Raw genomic sequence first — 19,640 nt, forward strand, 5'->3', positions numbered from 1 at the left:
TAATTATTCTGTTTTTGTAGCAAGCTACTGAGTAGATAATTATATTTTTAGAGATGCTTTAGTGGCAAAGGTTAGGTGAGTTTAGTAACATTTGCATGAAGCTTGAATGTTGATGTTCTTTTTTGCATATATGTAATGTTTGATTGTTATATTATAGATGTCATCTTTCGATGTTGCATTTATGTATGTAGCTTTGCTTATTTCGATGTTTCTATTATCTTCTTCTTACTATCTTCTTATCAGGAAGCCTAATTACAAAGAATTTTGTTTCAGTGAGAAATTTCAAGTAGTCACTGCATTTGCTACCAAATCAGTAAAAAAATAATAATAAATAGTTAATATAAAACGAAAATAGTTCGGATCGTTTTTATTGTTAAACAGAGTATTTAGAAATGTTCGCTCTTTTTTTTTATTCCATTTTTCGCTATCAATAAAATTTGATTTAAAATCAATTTTTTTAAATTGATTACACATAAATTAGTTTAGCTTTTACATGATCAATTTATTCATGCAGAACTAATTTTAATAGTAATGAAATTTTCTATTTTACGAATACCCATACTTTTTCTTCAATTTTATTTTGTTCTAAAGCTAGTTTGCTTAGAAATAAAATATAAAATCGATTTTCTATTTGTTTTTTTATATTCCATTTGTTTTCCTATTTGCTTAATTTATTACAGAATTTTCCTTTGAATTCATGCCAAATACAATGCTAAATCAATTGGCAATTCCTTAAAACATTTTATTTTGATATTAAACTTATAAGTTATACTCAAACAAATATTGAAACTTGTTTAAATCAATTGCACACATTATTTGCATACGCATTTTTTTAATTATTATAGAACTTTCAAATAGAATTTTTTAACCAAATTTATAATCAAAGCTAAAACACTGCCCTTTTTCTTACTTATTATTTCTTAAATTATTTTCTATTGCAAATATTGCAGTCATTGATAAATTTAAACCAAACACCAAAACAGGTTCCCTATTTCTTTACAGAATCTTTTTTTTTTTTTGTTACTTTTGTTGAAATTAATTCTTTAATGAATTTTATCCTTGAAAAGCTTTTATAGCTTACTTTTTTATTCTTCTGTAACCACTTTGAACAAAAACTAGTTTTTTTTAAAACATGAGAGTACATGTTCTTTGTTTTAAACTTTTTTCTTTGCCTTAAATTGACTCATTCATCCAACGCAGCATTACATTTATGCATAAATGATTTTTACCTGTTATACACATCAAAATTTCATTATTTTATCTTATAGACCTCTTTAAAAAAAATTTCAAGAGAGGAATTTGAAACGCTTTTAGGTTTAATAAAAAAATAAATATTTGACTTACCGTTCTTGGATCTATTTTTTTAGCTTTTAGCGCATTTTAAAAACGTATGAAAAAGCATTATAAAAGCATTTTAAAGTTAGCAAATGCGGTGACTAAAATACGCCTCTTAATGCCTTGAGAAGAAAAAAAATCAAAAATTACTTTACAAGTCTCTTTTGAGTTTAAAAAAATTATTTAATTTACCTTTTATTTAAAAAGTTTTTAACTAAAAAGCTTAAGAGTTTTAGAGTAAAATCAGTTTATTTTATGATTAAACCAGCATAAAACTGAAATTTTATTAAATAAAGTTCTTTTACTTTTAATTTTTAGTTGTTTTGTCCTATGAAAATAATGATTTAATGATTGATGACCCTAAGAAAATAAATATTTTTAATTATTGATATATTTTAATGTAAAAAAATCTTTTTAATTGTTCAAACAAATTATCCTCCTTACCATTAGAAATCTGAAAATAAATAAAGAAAGCAAACTGTACTTACTCTGAAAAAAATACTTATAATCATATTCAGTGTATAGAGAAAAAGTTTTGCTTACAGTTTTTTAATATAATTCAATTAAAATATTTTATTTATGGATACATTAAACTGTGCGTATAACTTTTTCAAACACATTTTATCCAAAACATACTTAATAGATTCACTTGAAATATTAGCCGATTGCATTGCAAAAATTTCAAGTCAAAAATTTATCGAATCAATTAACGTTAATTTATTCAAACTCAAACCAATGCAAAAATACAAACAATAAATAAAAACGCATTTCTAAACTAATACGAATTAAACTATTTTTTAGGTAATGTGAAAAAAAATTTTAAAAGAGATTTATTATATTTCAAATAAAATAGTTTATTTTTGCAAAACCTCCTTCAAATCATCGAACAGTTTAATTGAGTAACTTATAATTTTTTCAATAACTATAAATACTTTTAATTGATATGAGCTAAAGATATTTTAAATAAAAAAATTTATAAAATTTCAAAAAAAGGTTTAAAAAATCAAATTTTAAAAAATGGGCCATTTTATTTCATTTGAAAAATTTATTTCTTAAAACATCTTTCAAATCATCAAAGAATCGAATAATTTTATAATTCATTATTTATTAGTGAAATTTAAAGTGAAACCGAAAGAAGTGAAACTTTAGGTTGAAAGAAGTGAAACTTTGCACTTTAAATTAGTGAAATTTAAAGTGCAAAGTTCAGAACCAAAGTTATGTTAAATAGTTATGTTAAATAAATGATGCTTTACGATAAAAAAAAATTTTAACATATTTATACAAAAAATTTAAAAACAATTCTTTATCAACCCTTAAAACTCATTTCGTGAATGCAAAAGACCTTATAATTATAAAATTAAAACTTTTCAAAAAAATTTTAAAAAACTTTTGGAACAGAAAAAATAAAAAAGAATCAAACTTCTAAAGCAATTACTATTCAGGAATGAATAATTCAGAAAAGAGCATGATTTCATAATAGCAATAGATTTAGAAAATTACTAATTTATCTGAAGCAAATTTCAAGACACAAAATATTTTTTTTTAAAAATTGAAGCAATTATTTTGTAAAACAATAATTATGTAAAAATAAAGTAGAGGGATTGTCTAACAATAAATTGGCTATTTTAAAATCAAACAAAATTTCATTCAAATTATCTGTTTCCATTAACATTAAATCTGTTTATTATATTGATAGAATCATATCACTAAAAATATCCAATTAAATTGGCTTATTTATAAAAACCAATTATTATGGTCTAATTAAAGAAGCGATTATTTTTACGAAATTAAACTAGTGATTTTAATCAAGGTAATTATTTTTGGGTTTTCACCCCTTCAAAAATTAGATTTAAAATTTCTTTACTTTCCCAATATGGCAAAAAAAATTTAATCTGTATTTCAATTCATTTCTAACTTCTAAAAAACTAAATCCAAATTTTAGTCAATTCTAAACAATTTTATTGGTATCAGAATTCTAAATAATCTAATTATTCAGTATAATTTTTAATTAAATAAATTCGAATTAATATATTTCTTTATTAAAGTAGAAATATTTTCCTTCTTAAATAAATCAAAAGTTACTCAATTCTTGGTAAAATCAGAATTAATCCAATTTTTAGTTAAATTAGAATTAATCCAATTTTTAGTTAAATTAGAATTAAATCAGTTGTTAGTTAAATTAGAATTATATAATTCTTAATTAAATAAATTTGATTTCTTTTTTCAGATGAAATTAATACGCTTCTTAATAAAATTAAATATTATTCAATTCTTACATTAGTTAGAATCAATTTATTCTCCTTTATGCCAATTCTTTTCTGAAATTAGAATTAAAACATTTCTTTTTAAAATCTCCATAAAGAAAACATATTGAACATTTTTTTTTACGTATAAAGAACATTAGTTCGGCAAATGTTTCACAGAAGAAATTTGAATTAGTTAAGTTAGAATTAATTTATTCAACTCAATCCTAATTGTTCCAATTCTTTTCTGAATTAAAATTAATACAGTTCTTTACAAATCTCCAAAACGAATCGAGAATACTTTATTTACATATAAAGAGCATTGCATCGGTAAATGTTATGCGGAAACTAACTGAATTAATTTAATTATATTCTACTTGATTAATTGAATTAGAATAAATTAAATTAAATTAGAATTAATTTAATTAGTGCTTATTTTATTAGAAATTATAATTAATTAAATTAGTACTTACTTAATTAGAAGTTATAATTAATTTAATTAGAATTAGCTGGAATAACTAGAATAACTAGAATTAATTTAACTAAAATCAAATTAAATTAACTAGAATTTAATTAGAATTAGATTAGAATTAATTAATTATTGCAGTCCTTTTCTGAATCAAAAAAAATTCATTTCTTTAAAAATCTCTATAAGAAATCAAACTTTAGTATGCATAAAAGAACATCACTTCGGCAAATGTTACGCAGAAGTAAACACATCAATTTAATTCAGTTAAATTGGCCAATTTCCTAAATGTCTCAAGGCGTTAGGATGCAGTGTTAGCCCTCAAGCATTGACACTAGGCTTTCTGTTCTAGGTGCGGGGACACAGACTGTCAATGGAACAATCCCCAACCTGCCTTCCCCTACCATGCCCACCTTTAGCCATGTGCCTCAAGCAAACGGTCAGGCCGGAGAGGTCTACACTAATGGACTACCCCATTACCCACGTAAGTAACGAATCCATAACCTTTTGCTTTCGATGTTAATACATGTTATGATTGTTCCTTCATAGGTTTTTCACCCTATTAGATGATATTGGCTGATTGATGTTACCCGTGGCTGATTGTTTATATGTTGCTTTGATGTGCAACGCTTTTATCCATGTTTTTTGCCTTTTTTTTTTTAATTTACGAGAAAGATATTACAGAAATTTAAGATTTTACATCTTGCAGGGGTTTTTTTTAGACCTATAATTCAGAAAACTCCAATACTATATGTGTTAAAAATATTCCTGATGTGTTAAAAATATTCCTCATTATTTACGAAAAAGATATTGCAGAAATTTAAGATTTTACATCTTGCAGTTTTTTTTAGATCCATAATTCAGAAAACTTCAATACTATATGTGTTAAAGATATTCCTGATAACTTCATTTTAAAATACACATTTTTTTGTTTGCTAATAAATGTTAACCTAATTTTTCTAGAAGTGTGAAAGAAATTTTCAGGCTAAAAATATTAATTGGAAATCATTTTGATTTCAATGTCCGTAGTAGAAACCTCCATGGTTGCAAGAAATTACCGAATTATGCTTACACAATCATTTACTGCAGTTAGAAAGAGAATTTTAAGTTTCAAATATCAATAAAACATCATTTTAATTTCAATATCAATGAGAAAAACCTCCACGATAGCAAGAAATTAACTAGATATTAATAATTTTAATTTAATATCTAGGTAATGCATAAATAAATTATCTAAATGCTTACAATCATTTATTAAAAAGGCAATTTTAAATTCCAAATATCAATTAGATATCATCTGATTTTAATTTCCTTAAGAGAAACCACAATATTTCAATAATCTATTGAATTACCCGTAAGCGCAATTTCTATCTGATATGTCAAAATATTATAATTGATGAATTTATAATTCATTTATCGAAATAAATTCGAATAACACTTCTTACGAAAAAAATTCAACCTAAATATAATCGTATGTGAGAAATAACGGTTTAATTATTGACGAATTGATAATAAACAATTGTTATATCATTGCTAAAGCATTTTTTCGTTTTTAATTTTTTTTAACTTTTTTTAATCACAATATTGATAAATATTTATAAAAGTTGACGAGCTGGATAATGGATCATCAATATTTCAATAATGAAAGAGTTCAATATTTCAAATACACCTGAAATTAACATTCGAAGACACTTTGAAATGCAGATAAACAAGGGTTTCAACCATAACAATATGTATTTTTCTTATAAAAATATTTTTATGTATTTAAATAAAAATATGCTACGTAAATCATTTATTTGTTATTCATTGCGAACATTTAAGCCACTTGCCGTTGGTCTAAAAATTGGGGAATCTTAAACTCAGTACTTCCTTTTACCAACAAATAACTAATATGAAACACTTTACTTTATAATAATTTTTTATCACTTTTTACTTCATTTTTTAAGCGTTATAGAATCATAAGGAGAATGTTTTCTAAACTCCTTTTTGCATTACAAATTTACTTTCAATGAACTATATTGACGTTTTATAGTTACTCTATGTTTGATTTGGAAGTTCCCTTGTTTCCTGATTTAGGTTCAAAGTTAGAAGGCTATTGATTTAACGATTCTTATAGCCCTTAACCTGATAAAAATAGGCCTCTTAATGACAGTGATAGAATAAAATGCTCTTAAATTCATCATAAAATTGTATTTTCGAATTGGATTTAATTTTTAATTCAATTACTTTCAGTAAAATCTGCAATTATCAACACAATAACACTGGAATATAAATATTAAGAAGAAGGCTTTACACAATATAATCGAGAGCATCTAGAATAAATTAGTATTTCTTTGATTTTTTTATTACTTCAGCCACAATGCTTTAAATCATAAATTAATCCACAACTTCACATCTCTCAACTTTAGAAATTCTAGAACGTTGCATAAAAGGTTTTTTTTTACTCCCCACTCATCAATAAATAGCTTGATGGTTGTAAGCTGGATCACAAAGTTAATTGGATTAGAAAATTTGTTTAAACCTTGACGATTTAGAACATCTAATCATGTTTAACAAACTATAAAATAGTAGTTTTAAATATATTTTCAAATATTATAAAGAAGTCGTTATAAAATTAATATTCAACACCATTTATCTAATTAATAATAAGAACAATCATAAAAGAGAGCTTAAAAACATTGTATTATAACTTAAAATTAAAAATTTCTAAAATTAACCCTTTGCTTTCCTAAGAAGAAAAATTTACCAACCAGAAATTTCATCAGATTTAAGTATTTAAAGCTGATAATCTTATCATTAAATTTACTAATTTTGGATTATAAATAAATTTTGTAATTCTTAAAAACAGTACAGCTTTTATATTAACCGTCACCAATGTTTGTTTGTTTTTTTTTTTTGTATTAAATAATGTCAAGGAAGTGGGTTACGAATTATTGCAAAAATGACTACTATTAACCACTTAACTTAACAATTATCTCGTACTGAGTTATTTCGGACCGAGTTATCTCGGAATTTTAAGAAAAGGGAGTTAAATTCCGTCTAATCACCAAAAAAGGAAGTCAGAGTTCGAAAAATTTGACGAAACCAGAAATTTTTTCTAAAACTCAACTTTCAACTTCTCTCTAAATCCTCCAGTAATAGAACAAGCTCAGTCTTGAATTCCTCAGAAGTGAGACCTTAGATTTCAATGATATTTTTAAATTTTTGCAACATTAATTTACGTACCCTAAAGTGCATACTTTTTTCAATTTTTTTAATGGGTTCAAAAAATGTATAAAAGTGAGTCATTAAAGAACACCTTACACATTTTTTCGATAAATCTTATCTTATTTTATGCGTTTTTCATAATTGTAATTTATTATTAAAATAATACATTTAGCCATGGGTTCCATTGTTTTTATTGAACCACCTAAGCCAGTGTTTGTATTTATACACTATTGTTTTTACTTTATTATTTATTCACATAGCAGTGTTTAAAATATTCAAGATCATCTCTAATTAAAATTCGAAATAGATAGAAATGAGTTCTGTTTTGTTTTGAAGATTTAAATTTATGATCTAAAAATTCATTCTAAATGCCGTGTATTATTCTAATATAAATATTTTACATTAGGATAAAAATGTAACTCATTAATTAGTTATCAATAGATATTCTCGTAAATAAAATTGTCAAAATACTTTTTCGCAGAATCTCACATAATTTTAGATTTTGATAGTTTTTACTATAGTTAACATTAAAAAAATTTTAAGGTTTGTTGACTTTTTTAGAAGAAATCAAAAGCTTTTAAATATGCTTTTAGCATTTTTCGAAATGATTAATAGGGTAATTCAGCAAGAATGTTACTTTTTTTTCAATTTGTATGCTAAATGTGGTTATGATATTTCGACATGATAGTTCATTTCAAACTACAGTATACATTGACCTTTTAACAATTATTGTAAATGGCGCTATATCAGTTGTAATATTTACTATACTCTGTTGCAAGTTAAGAAAACATCATTATCCTCATGGATAGAGCCTGTTTACATTTAAGTGCGTGCCAAATAGATGTTAAGCTCCCAAGCGCGAACGTATATCATCTTCGCCAACTCTTGAAACTACATTACACAGCCTCTTTTTTGCTTGATTTTTTATTAACAACTATAATCAATTAGCAAGTATTAAGAAATAATAAAAATGTTATCTAAAAATAGTAACAAATATACGTCTTTCTGTTCGCATTTAAAGAAACTGATGGAAGAAAAATAAACATTGTTTCTTGCAGATGATTCTCTTCTACAGCTAAACCAAAGTAAAAATTCTTTATCTTGCATTTGATTCGCTAAGAGCATGTCAGCATAAGGCGCCATTTTTAATGGTCTAATAAAATCCAATGATCTTGCAACGTTATATAGTTGTTCCGTTTTCAACAACGAACGTTCTTCTTGTATAGAAATAAGTCGCCAAGTCTAGGATTGCAACTATACGAAACTATAACCTTCTTTTTAATAATTCTATGATATATATCGTAAAAGATAGTACGAATTAAATTTCTGTGTTTAACTTTTAAAAGCTTTTATATTGCTTTGAAAGCTTATTTGTGTAATTTGATAACGAAATAAAAACGGAACTATATGCACTCGCGGATGACTACTTACATCCTATACTGCCATGGTCTTTTCTTAACCTGAAACGAAGTATGAAAAAAGGTGGTAAAAAATTTTTCCACAGATGTATAGTTAGTTTGTAACGGAAGTGAATTTTCTTTTATTTTATTTAAATTGTGGCACCTATAAAATTTCATGAAAGTAATTCTTCTGAATTCCGTTGAATACTCAATTTTTAAAATAAAATTTGTATTATTATTTTATCAGTAATGGTGCGTGCATATAAAATTGTATGATAAACAATTGAATTTCATTTTATTTTTACTACGATTTTTTTGTAACCATGCTTGAATTAGTATAATGTATTTTTAACAAAGTAATGCTATTTTTTATTACTGTTAGACTTATTGGATGAAATTACACAGCATTGAAGTATAAAATGGTATTTAAAAATTTCAATTTGTGCATTTGGGATTTAAAGATAAAAACTAGAAAATTTCGCATCTATACACTCCTCACTCAAGAAATTAACAGATTTAATTCTAATTATAGAAGAAACTTTTTTTTAATAACGAAAACTGATAATAACACTATTCTAAAATATTCTTAAGGGTAACAATTATATTCTTTTTGATTTACTTCTAAATTGTTGCCAAAATTAAGCGACATTATCTTCTAAAGTCATATTTAATTAAAATAAAGTTCTAGAATCTCAAGGTATTCAAAACGCAGTCTGAATATATTAAAAACGGTAAATTTAAATGTAGATAAAAATTCTTTTGAGATGCGATACAACTTTTTAAAAAGTTATGCAAATTTTCGTTTTAATTTATTCTAAAGGAGAATATTTATTTTGCTTTCGTTCTACCTTAGAAGTAAGGTAGGTTATTATGCATTTTTTTTCTGAAAAAGTACCTTTCAAATCGTCCTCAATCTGAATTCTGAAGTCGTTCTGAAAATACATTTAAATTATCTGTTCCTCATTCAGTCATTTAAAATTTAAAATCTCTTAATACATCTCAAAGAATAATATCTAATTGAGTCATCAAGTCTTGTGAAAGTGCTCAAAAAAGAACTCGACGATTTTTAAAAATAGTCGCCATTTTGCTTTCAAAATAATTTCCTGCGCGCGCTTTGAAGTATTAACTTATTCCTTAACAAGAAATATCCTTCTCCAAACGACATCGTTATCCTACCATAATGACACCTCAACTCCACTTGCTTCCTAGTCTCGTTAAATATCGCGATATTCAGCGAAGTTCCGAACATTGACACGCCATTAGGTAAATTTCCTTTTTCCTAAGTGTTCAGAAGAGCGGAGACATTTCTAGAAGTTTTCGATATGGCAAAGCTTGTCTGGAGGAATGTTCAGGGATTAGAACTTGCGCATAATTTTGCTTTTAATCACTGTAGACGTGTTTCGAAATCGTGAGAAATAAATACTTTTGGCTCATTGTAGACTCGAGGCCGATATTAAATGCCGAAGCAATAATGAGAGGCGTAGTTAATGGCTGATATCGATTTTTTGACAGTTGGAAATAATTTTGCTCCTTTCTCGATCAAAATTTATTGTTGAGTTAAAACAAAGGAGGTAATTAAACATCGCGCAGTGTGAGAATTCAAAAAGATTGAACATAAATACATTCAGTGGCACGTAATAATAATAATAGTCAGAAAGCTATCAGTAATTCAACTCTATCAGCACTCCAGCCAATAAATGCACAGCTAAATTTACATAATCTAACATATAAATTGACTTTAAAATGGACAGATTGAGTTACCCAAAATATTATATTAAGTTAGTATGTTATTAAAATGAGAAAGTTACATATGTTTTATGTTTAGCGCAGTTTCAATTATTACAATTCCTTTTTTTCTTTAAAAAAAATACAAATTTATTTCTCCCTGAACATTAATGTATCAAATTAAGTTGTTGATGATGATGTTGATAGGAACAGTTTGTGGTCTTAAAATTGTAGAAAACTTTTAAACTTTCATAAAATATCTAAAATTGTTTATATTTAAATAATAATTGTTGCTATTTAATCAGTAATAGTTTAGGGAATAAAATCACAAATAAATTGACCTTAAAAAGAACAGATTGAGTACCTCAGAATGTAAAATTATATTAGTGCGTTATCAACATTAGCAAATTTCAAATATTTACTGTGAAAGTTTAGCATTTTTCTACAAGCTTAACGACCCCTATTAGTGTTAAAATGTTGTCAGAATATTTTCAATGCATTAATTTCAGAAAATATTGAATAACTCTGAACTTTAAGTTATGTTAGCACATATTTTAAACGGTTGTATATTTACTAGATAATTTAATAATTGTCACCTATTTCAACAACTCTCCCTGCGTCTTGCATGAATCATCGATGTTTAAATTGTAGTAAGCATTTAATTTTTACCAGGGAAGATGGTAACTTGTAAGTATACTGTAACAAATTCCGGATCAAATTATGGCAAAAAGTACCGGCACTCAGAGTTCCGATAATCAGGGTATTTAATGTACCGATACTTTTTACCGTGAAGTCCATTTTTACCGGAACATGTTACAGAACAAAAAAAATCGATGTGCCGTAGTTTTCACAGTAATAATTACCGCAAAATCACAAAATCACTTTAATTAAACTAATATTACTGTAAAAATTACGGCATAATATTTTACGATAAAAATGAATTTTGCAGTGAAATGGATTTTACGAACGATGCATCCAAAATGCAAGTACCGAAATTTTTGACAGTGTACCGTGGATTGAATTTAAGAAGAAAGCTCTAAGAACACAATAAAGATGGGAAAATTCGTAATCATTTTGACGCATAAAAAACAATAGATATTTGAATTTCGTGATGTTATAGGAAAAATATAGTTTTAAGTGAAAACAAGTGTAATATTTATATATAGTAATTGAAGTTTTAATTTAAAATTATAGTTTAGAATTTTATGTTACCGTGACAGAGGTTAACCTTTAAATATCGGAGATTTTTTAAAAGAAACAGGTATGGAAACTATAATAACATTATATGGTCGTTTTCCTATGGAAGTTCATAGATATTTTGCGGCATTGTAAACAATACGGGAGATGTTCGAAATGGCATAGCAAATATTAGAACGAAGAAACATACGGAAAACCTTACTTAGAAGAAAAGAAATCAGTTTTGAAGGAGACCACACATTTCTTCTGAAAAGACCACGCATTAAGACTTAGTAAATAAAAGGTGGAAAAAATTGTCCTGATTTAAGGTTTATTTTTATTTAGGCTTATGTCAAAAAGAGTTTAGTGTAAAAAGCAATAAATTCTTTTTTACAATCTTACCAAATAGGACCTGAGGGAGTCTAAAGAATTTTATCTTGTTTTTCGAAAACAGCTATAAAAGTTTTTGTTAAAAAAAAATAAACTAAATCAGCTTTAGAAAATGTTCTGCTGGAATTGATATGCAAATAGACTGGAATTTCGCGAGAAATAAAATTTAGAAGTACTGTACTGAAACTGTACTGTACTGAAAACTTCTGTTTACGACCTTTTTACTTTAATTGAGGCTACCAGACGTCCGAGACTTCCTTTAAATAATTTATATTGTTATACGTTTTTTTCAAGTCAAAACAATTCGGATAACGAAGGAAAAAACTGTTTTTATGTGAACGGAATTAAATTTTCAAAACGTATCTGACAAAATGCATTACTTTACTATACTCGAACTTTTCTTGGTTTAACAATGAAAAACATTAAATTATTTCAACCGAAAAACTTAGAATAACGAAATAAGGTTTCAAAATTTAGAACTTTTAGAAATCATTCACCTAAGATATTGTATAAGGTGCTCTGCAAATACCCCCTTTAATGTTTAAATTCAGAGTAAATATCAAGCGTAGTGTTACTACAATATGGTAATCATAGACTATGTAATTGAGGAATAGCATGCCTATGTAACGTATACAGTGCAAAAGCAATTTTCATCTATTTAAAATTATTCATGAAATTTTAAAGAAATCAGTGATTGCTTATTAATAATAGCTTATTGAATGATATTAAGCGTCAATTTAAGTATTTAAGAATCATTGAACTAATTAAAATTATTTAGGAAAATAAATGACAGTTCTCTTAATTACACTATTTATTAGATAATGTTAAGTGACGGTTTAAGAATTTTAAAAGTGTTCAGATAGTTATAATTATTATTCAATTTTCTAATCATCATATTAAGAATGAGAAATATTCATCTAATTGAAATTATAGCCAATACTTATTATTAATGTAATTTTAAACTAATCTGTCATGATTCTTCTTTCTGAATTGAACAGCATATTAGAAAATTCTAAGCATTTTACAAATTTGAAAAATATTCAACTAATTAAAATTTTCTATAGAATTTTAAAACTAATCAATGACAATTCTTCTTTCTCAATTGAGCAGTTTTTCTGGGAGAAGATGTTTAATTGTATTTTAAGAATTGGGAGTCTTGGTGCTGAAACAAGTTTAATCCTGGTTCACAAATTATCGATGAAGATTTAAGAATTGGAAGTCTTGGTTCTAAAAAGAATTTAATCCTGGTTCACAAATTATCGATGAAGATTTAAGAATTGGGTGTCTTGGTGCTAAAACAAATTTAATCCTGGTTCACAAATTATCGATGAAGATTTAAGAATTGGGAGTCTTGGTGCTAAAACAAATTTAATCCTGGTTCACAAATTATCGATGAAGATTTAAGAATTGGGAGTCTTGGTGCAAAAACAAATTTAATCCTGGTTCACAAATTATCGATGAAGATTTAAGAATTGGGAGTCTTGGTGCTAAAACAAATTTAATCCTGGTTCACAAATTATCGAGGAAGATTTAAGAATTGGGAGTCTTGGTGCTAAAACAAATTTAATCCTGGTTCGCAAATTATAGAAGATTTAAGAATTGGGAGTTTTGGTGCTAAAACAAATTTAATCCAGGTTCACAAATTATCGATGAAGATTTAAGAATTGGGTGTCTTGGTGCTAAAGCAAATTTAATCCTGGTTCCCAAATTATCGATGAAGATTTAAGAATTGGGAATCTTGTTGCTAAAACAAATTTAATCCCGGTTCACAAAGTATCGATGAAGATTTAGGAATTGGGAGTCTTGGTGTTAAAACAAATTTAATCCTGGTTCACAAATTATTGATGAAGATTTAGAATTGGGAGTCTTAGTGCTAAAACAAATTTAATCCTGGTTCACAAATTATCGATGAAGATTTAAGAATTGGGAGTCTTAGTGCTAAAACAAATTTAATCCGGGTTCACAAATTATCTGTGTCTATGAAGATTTAAGAATTGGGAATCTTGGTGCTAAAACAAATTTAAACTGAGTTCACAAATTATCGATGAGATCCTAATGAAAATTTTAAAAATGCATTTGATTAAAGTAGTTTTTTTTTCTAGCTATCTATACCCCGCCTTAACTCTGAACTCCTGAAATGTTTATTTAAGAAAATATTAAAAATCAAGAGAATTTAAATAATTCCTATTCATTTGTCCAAATATGAAAAAAAGATGAAACATAACTTGCCCTTCTCTAAGGACAAATACTCACAAAATGGATCATTGCTAACTTAGCTTTATAAAAAGGAACTATAGCCATTTTTCTTAATTTGTGAACGGTCCCTTTCGTTTGAGAGATTTCCTTCCTATCTAGAGGCGAGTAGTTCTGGCAAAATGCGACCCCTGGGAACAACTCAGAAGGTTACAACGTGCCTAGTACGATGATGTGAACTTTGAACTAGAGAAGGCAGGCATCTACAAGTTGTAACAACGTTCCAAGTCATTCTCGCCAAAATCCCAAGGCATTATTTATATTTTCTCAGAGCATGCTTAAACAGGAAAGACACCTGTAGTTTTATCGTATAATATTCTTTTATCACCTCTATCTCGCCAAATCTAAAATATTTCACGACCTACCCTTTCTTACATTTATCTTATTTTTTAAGAAAGGATATTGTTTATGGAAGAATTACATTAGGGTAAGCACATGGCAAAATATTTGGGGGAAATAGAAGAAAAAAGAGGTGCAAGTGGTGCGTGAAGCAGTATTTTATAACTGCTGTATTTAATAAGTACGATTTCTGAGAATTCGTTAATAGTTTTCGCATTTATGTATTTTATAAAATAACTAAATAAACTGGTTTAGATAATAAATAACTTTTTTTCCTATTCCTTTTTTTTGGATAGAAATCAGTATATCACTGTGTTGGCATGATTAAACATGAGCATTCTGAAATTACTCCATTTATTTCTCATGATGCACACTGTAAAAAATTCTGGATGGAATTGCGGTATAAAGCACCGACACTTTGGGTGCAATTCGTAAAATCCATTTCACCGTGAAAACCATTTTACCATTAAATCAATTTTACCATAAAATAACAGTTAAATGGAATATAATGAAAGTGATTCAATGATTTTGCGGTAATTATTACTGTAAAAAATACGGTATCTCAGATTTTTTTGTTCGGTAACATGGTCAGGTAAAAATGGATTTTACGGGGAAAAAAGTACTGATTCTTTTTACCGTAATTTAATCGGAATTTTTTTACATTGTAGTATGGATTAGATTTAAATTTATTGAAACCTATCATCGTTTTGAATAAAACAGAATATTGTGACAGAAGTAAAATAGTAATGAACATGTTTAATCCCAATAAATAAAATGAAAAACTAGAAGAACTAAAGACTGTACCTTTTTGATTTTTATTATTTGCACATTTTATCGATTGTGAAATATAATACCAGTAGCGCTACACTGCATACTCTACCTTATACAACACTGAAAAAATTAACTAGATACTAAGTAGCAGCCATGCGGAAAGTACAGTCGATACAATGTAAATTCGAAGTGTGGCTGCTGTTAACACCAAATTAACGCCAAATCTTAATCTCGTTGCTGTGTTTACTAAGTGTTTACGATCTTCAACAACCTCACAGGAGATTAAGGACGTGAAACCACATTTAAGATAAACGATATCCTGATATGCAATAGTTTTTCTTGGGCAACCGATTCTTTTAAGATCCGTATATTTTCAAAGATGCTAAATGTACGTACTTATCTTGATGAACAGTCGTTCCGAAGTTTCAATTTATTTTGTTATTCAATAAATGACATAAGCGCTAAAAATATTATCAGGAATGCTTGAACTCTTCAAAATCGTATATATTGAATACTGCAATTATAAAACACTTCTTTACTTCACCACTTGTCCTCTTAAAGGTTAACCTTTGATAATTGCTGGAACATTTACCACATTCCTTGTCGTCTCGACCTTGGATACATCGAGCAAACTAGACACACCTTAAACTTTATACTTAAGGAACACGATCGCGTTATCAAGAATACGAGAAATCTTCAATTGTTTCACATTGTGCTGGAATTTTGGGCCTAAATTCAATTTTGGCAGTGACAAAATTATTCCCATCCCTGTCACATCAGCTTATCTTGATGCCCTGGAATCTTGTTTTACTTACATGAATAATGATTCCCTTGTTAAAGACATTAATTCCTCACCATATTTTCCTAACGCGTGGAAATGCATTTTATTCTGAATTTGAATCTCTCTGCCACTGTGGTTTTTCTTGTCCTATTTTTCATCTTTATTCTGTCCCGCAGTGGACTGATTGTTAAGACACGGTTACCAGTGGAACACCGAAGCCACTGACTGCAGTCAGTAAGCGAGTGGGTGACCACTTTGATCAGCCAGCGTAGGGACCGAGGGTACAATGTATCTGTCCTCGTTAAACTGTTCTACCGTAAAGTGCTCGACTTCGCGCAAATCGTCAGGCTACCAAAGCAGGGAAGCCATCCCATCTGCAGAGGATCAAAATTGCGATGGCATGTCTTCGGGTCATCCTTAGGGATGTTTCCCAGACCGTCACCAATAGCCTATTGTGCAGTTCTAGTGTGACGTAAATAAAGTGCCAACCTCATCTTTTTTTCTCCCTCGGATACCGCGGGTTTTCTTGTTTTGTTGTTTTGCGTATCAGTGTGCATAACTCAATACTGAATTTTAAAACCAAACATCTAAGTTTTTTTAATGTTTAATTGTACACCCTAATTTGTTGTATTTATCCATTTATAACAAAGATTATTAAAAAGAAATATTTTCAGTACATTGTGTAGTATTACTTATCACAATTAAAGCTTCATCCTTGTATAGAAAATCAAAAGCAATTAGAACAAATAAATTCCCTTTGCCATATTTTACATTTCTTTTTTTAAATTGCATTTTCACTGACAATATTGCTAAGGATTTAATCCAAGTTCTATTCATATAATTTTTTACACTTAAATGAGAAGCATTTTGTAGCCTTTTTTATTCAGCAAATTTCAAATGAATAGTTTTATCGCCATGTGTTTAAATCACTACAGCCCCTTTTTGAGTATTTCAAAAAATAATAAGGAATTTTTTTCACTAGTATCCTTTTTCAGATGATGAAACGTTTCACAATGGAAAATGAACTTAATAAAGCATTCGAATAAATAGCTTGAATTGAAATTTCAATTACTTTTTTTCAATTCCATATTATTACACTTCAAGAGCTTTAAACAAAAAAAGTTCTTTTCGGAATTGCAAAATAATGACTACACCTTATAATACCATTTCTTTTCAAAGAAGAGGAAGACACAATACGTTAGTAAAAGGTAAAAATAATGCATAAAAAGTTAAAATAAAATTGGGGGGAAAAAAAGAAAGAAGTAAAACTTCAGTTTCTTTTCGTAAAATAAAAAAGAACGCGTAAAAAACCTTTATTCGTTCGGTTCCCATTTCATTTATGTTCCATTTCCAAACTAATAATGGAAAAAACGTCCAATTCTAGGAAAACAATTAAAAAGTATAGTACTACCAGCACATTCCAATTTTCCCCAATTTCTGACTCCCTTTGTTCAAAAGGAAAATTCCTTCTATATAAGGAATATTAATCACTGGAAAACAATCTTCTTTCGACTCATTATCTATGGGTTTGAGAGTATATTTTGGTGTATAGGGACGAATGGGGGAGAATCAGCAGGAAAAAGGGATTTTTTTTCTCTATTATTATTTTCATACTAATTTATTCTTATCGTCATTTTTCTTTTTTCCCTACACATCATTCCCATTTTTCCCTATACTTTGCAATTGCCTTGATCATTACAACTGTTGAAATAAAGACCAGGATAGAAGGGGTGTGGAAAGGAGAGAAATTAAACGATATCGACTCAAAAAAACGAAATAGAGGAGTCGGGGAAAAAAAGGGGAGATTTTTTTTTTTAGCTATTAAAAGCAGAAAGAAATTAAAGGTCAATTATTCTCGAGATTGAAGACAAGAACATAATTAAACTTCTTGTCCCCCTCTTTTCTTTTTCGTTTTAATTATACTTTTTTTGCTTTTTCTCCTTTTTTTAATTTCTATTTCTATTCTTTTATATTCGAAATATAATATAAATTCTTACTGAAATGGAATGAAGGAAATTATGGAAGATAAACAATTAAGTACAGGTCGTAAATTGGTAATTTCATGAGTATGCTTTAAGTTTCCTTTTAATTGAAGAATATTTTGAAATATGCAATAACATTTCAGAGGTTCTCAATTAAGAATATTTCCTAGAAAATGCTTTATTTGTTATTGGATCAAAATAACAATGCCCTGTCAACTAGACAAGTGCATAAAACTAGCGTTAAAATATCGAACCAAAATAATCTACAATTTTAAAATAAACTAGGTCGGAATAGGCCTAAAAATTGGTTCATGCGACGTGAAATGATGCATGTCCTTAAATAAATAAAATCAGATACTTATGCCTGCTGAAATTTAACTTGTACCGGTTAAATACTAGTAGAAAACAGATATTTGAAGAGATCAGTTACATTCATAATGGATCAGTTATATTTAATACATTAGTCACTGAAATCTAAAATTTAAAATACAGACTATATTCCTCATGGACCACCCTTAATAAGTAATTTTAGAATCATTATCAAACATGAAAACAAAAAATTTGCACATTGGGGTGATCACAAATTAATAATTGAGAAGGGGGGTCGCAAAGAAGAGGTGGGTGAAATCAGGCTAATTTCTGTAGATGGTGGCAAATTAAAAACATAAAAACAGGTTTAATTGAAGGTTAAAACATGATAGAGTTTCTAATAATTACTTTATAATTCATGTCTGCTTCCTTCCGCAATTAAACCTGCCTTGTTGTTTAATACCTCCATATTCATGCAACTTGATTTGTCAGATTCTAAAAGCGTGTTTGTTTTCCTCCCACAAAAATACACACTTTTGCGTCCCCCAATGGGCATAATTTTCGTTTTCATTTTTTACCAGGATTCAAACAATATATATTAAGGGTGATCTTTGCAGAACATCCTGCACCTATAACTCATTGAAACTTATGACTAAAATTTTATATTTAAGTAACGGAAAAATGTTAAACATGCATATTTGAAAGGAGAAAGAGTATTAAAATAGATTTAGTTAGATAACAGAAATCATGATTAAAAATGTGTGTTTTAGAAATTATAAAATAATATTCATGTGAATCAGCTTACATTGTCGTTCATAAGCATTTCTTTTACTTACACTTTCATTCCAAAACACTAGCCCATTCATTCATAGGAATTTAAGTCACTTATAAAATAGAGCAGATAGATTTATAATATTACTATCAAAATATATATAGATATTTAAATATATATGTAATTAAAAAATGATATTTATTGAGATTTTATTCACTTATTTTATATGTGCTAGTGCTATGTGAACAATAAGAATGGAATAATTTTCCTTAAAATGGCTTTATTTTTGCATAAAAGCATTTATTTCTTTTGAAATAAGGCATATAAAAATACTCTTTGGAAAACAACACATTTTATGAACATTATGAGGTACACAGACGATTTACAATAATGAGGTCTGACTGTATCTTTAAAAAATGGGAATACGTAGTTATCTAATGTGTGTTATTATTCAGTCAACAGTTTGTTAAAATTCTTAATCGAATAAGAAA

At 27.5% G+C, this 19,640-nt stretch overlaps 1 protein-coding gene across 30 annotated transcripts in view; it reads left to right on the top strand.

Annotated features, from left to right (window-relative positions):
- LOC107456607 (CUGBP Elav-like family member bruno 3) overlaps positions 1-19,640 on the top strand; it is a 713,873-nt gene that overhangs the window by 624,377 nt on the left and 69,856 nt on the right. For 16 of the 30 annotated variants that reach the window (XM_071179587.2, XM_071179595.2, XM_043044184.3 and 13 more), the window contains one exon: positions 4,397-4,528. The exons of the other annotated variants lie outside the window; for them this stretch is intronic. In XM_071179587.2, the coding sequence (XP_071035688.1) occupies positions 4,397-4,528 (132 nt within the window). The remainder of the gene's footprint in view (positions 1-4,396; positions 4,529-19,640) is intronic. 30 annotated transcript variants of the gene reach the window in all.

This window comes from Parasteatoda tepidariorum, chromosome 1 (genome assembly GCF_982258835.1).
Source record: "Parasteatoda tepidariorum strain Cologne lab strain chromosome 1, Ptep-v5.0, whole genome shotgun sequence".
Classification (NCBI taxonomy): Eukaryota; Metazoa; Arthropoda; class Arachnida; order Araneae; family Theridiidae; genus Parasteatoda; species Parasteatoda tepidariorum.